The 2,500-nt window shown below is 53.6% G+C and overlaps 1 protein-coding gene across 1 annotated transcript in view; it reads right to left on the reverse strand.

Annotated features, from left to right (window-relative positions):
* The window catches only part of LOC105893959 (neural-cadherin-like), a 141,036-nt gene that overhangs the window by 20,110 nt on the left and 118,426 nt on the right, over window positions 1-2,500 (reverse strand). Inside the window, exon 18 of the mRNA XM_031576959.1 lies at window positions 1-1,493. This exon is cut by the window's left edge and continues 125 nt beyond it. Within this exon, the coding sequence (XP_031432819.1) occupies window positions 1-1,493 (1,493 nt within the window). The remainder of the gene's footprint in view (window positions 1,494-2,500) is intronic.

Raw genomic sequence — 2,500 nt, forward strand, 5'->3', positions numbered from 1 at the left:
ATGGGGAGGAGGTACTGCTTCTGCTGCTCCCGATCGAAGGTGCGCAGGGCGGTGACCAGGGCGCTGCCATTGCGCAGGTCAGTGAGGTTGAAACTGGTGGCATCCTCGGTGAGCATGAGCAGCCGGATGGAGAAGGGCCCGCCATTGGGGGAGGAGTCGCGGTCGACGGCGTGGAGGAGAAGCGACGTGTCGTTCATGTGCACAGGCTGAGGGGTGGCTGAGTTTTCCCAAATCACAGGCCGGTACGGCGATTCAAACTCTGGGCCGTTGTCGTTGATGTCCTGCACCGTCACCATAACAATGGCGGTCCCGGTGAGGGCGGGTTTGCCCATGTCAGTGGCAAGGATCATAAGCCGATGCTGGGAAACCTTTTCACGGTCGAGGGAGTCTGCTACTACGACCCATCCACTCTTGTCCACCACAAACTGCTGGTAGGGGTCAGACTCTGGGGCGATGCCGTATGAGAACTTCCCGTTTTGGCCTGAATCCAGATCCAGGGCAGTCACCTGGGCCACGATGGTTCCAGCAGGGACGTCTTCGAACATGGCGCCGGCGTCATAGAACTGTGGGAAGAAGACAGGCGCGTGGTCGTTGGAGTCTTCTACCTGGATGACGCAGTGAGCCAGGCTGTAGAAGTCGGCGTCCTCCACTTTGAGCGTGAGGTTGAAGGCCCGCTCGTGGGGCTTCTCGAAGTCGATCTTCTTCTGCAGGCGCAGAATACCGCGCCTGTTGGCCTTGTCCGTCTCCACGAAGAACTTCCTCTCCTCGTCGCCACTGACGATGCTGAAGGTCACCGCCGCATTCTCACCCTCGTCCCCGTCGGTTGCTGCCACAACCAGCACCTCACTGTTCACCTCGAGTTCCTCCGGTATGGATGCCACATAGAGCTGCTGTGTGAACGCCGGTGCATGATCATTCACATCCGAAACCAGGATGGTGGCCGTGCCTGTTCCTGAGAGACTACCTCCATCCACAGCTTCCACCACCACCAGGTAGCGATCCTCCACCTCTCGGTCCAGGGATCGCAGCACGGTGTAGATGGTGCCCGTGGAAGGGTTGATGGAGAACAGGTTGAGATTGATTTCGTTGCGGACATTCTGGACGATGCGGTAGGTCAGCACGGCATTCTTCCCCACCTTCGGGTCGTCCAAGTCGGTGGCACGCATCTCCATGATGGAGGTATCTGCGGGTGAGTTCTCGGGCACGCTTCCAACAAAACACACATCTGCCGAGCACAGGAAGGCAGGGGCGTTATCGTTGATGTCGCGCACCTCCAGGAGAACATCCGCGAAACCTGTGAGCCCTGCTCCGTTCTCATCAGTGGCCAGGACCAGGAAGCGCCACGCAGACCGCTCCTCCCGGTCCAGCCGCTTCTGCACGTAGATCCGACCCGTTAGCTCCTCAATGGTGAACTCACTACCAGCGCCCTGCCCGTGCAAGGAGTACCGCAGGGCACTCTGGTCAGCCTCCTGATCTGGATCAGTGGCTGAAACCTATTTAAAGAAAGACAAACACAGGCATTACAAAAATGTGAAAACAATGCCAATCATGAATCTTTCCCTTGCTGAATTAATGACTTGCTTTAGCGAGTGGCCTCGTCTGCCTGACAGAGGCAGGAGCGCTCTGAAGGACAACACGCATTGGTGGATTCGACACATCCGTCACAGAACACGGGAGACAATTAAAAGTTAATAGATAAAGCAAAAGAAGAATTCCACACATTTTTTTCCCCTCTCCCCACTCACTGGAAGTGTTGTTTACAAAAGCCTTTGAAGTTTGTCTTTTTTTTCTCCCTCTCCCTCTCTCTTGACAACACGACGTAGCGATATTGAGAAACTAGAGACGGACGACAGCCGAGGCCAGGTGTGTCACAATAGTCATTTCAAATGGGGCCCCCCTCCCCTCTTCCTTCTTCCACTCTCTCCTAAACTCGGAGCGCATTAATAAACATAACAAAACACTTCAAGGGAGCCTGCCACAAACCCGAAACACTTTCATGCATTAGATGCCCGGCGCACATCAAATCAATTCCACTCGGAGGCGACAGCTGTAGGCAAAAGCCTCCTTCACGCTTGCACACGACTGCTGAGTCTCTCCGGAACATTCTGCCCAGGTGTCACTTCACACTCTACGACAGGGAGACAAACCCTTTGTTTGGTTTTATACTTAGTCAATAAAACAAATACTGTTTACAATCCCCCGAAAGCATATGTATATTTACATTTAGTCATTTAGCAGACGCTTTCATCCAAAGCGACTTACAAGGATGTATACACATTTTTACATTTACACTGATGGCACACTGCACATCAGGAGCAATTAGGGGTTCAGTGTCTTGCTCAAGGACGCTTCGACAGGGAATTGAACTAACAACCTTCTGATTACTAAACGACTTCTCTACCTCCTGTACCACTGTCGCCACTGTCGTATATACGCTGACCGGGACAGACGTGTTGGATGCTGACACGCTGACCTTAGTGTTGTGACCTCTGTTATGTCT

Source organism: Clupea harengus, chromosome 11, assembly GCF_900700415.2.
Source record: "Clupea harengus chromosome 11, Ch_v2.0.2, whole genome shotgun sequence".
Lineage (NCBI taxonomy): Eukaryota > Metazoa > Chordata > Actinopteri > Clupeiformes > Clupeidae > Clupea > Clupea harengus.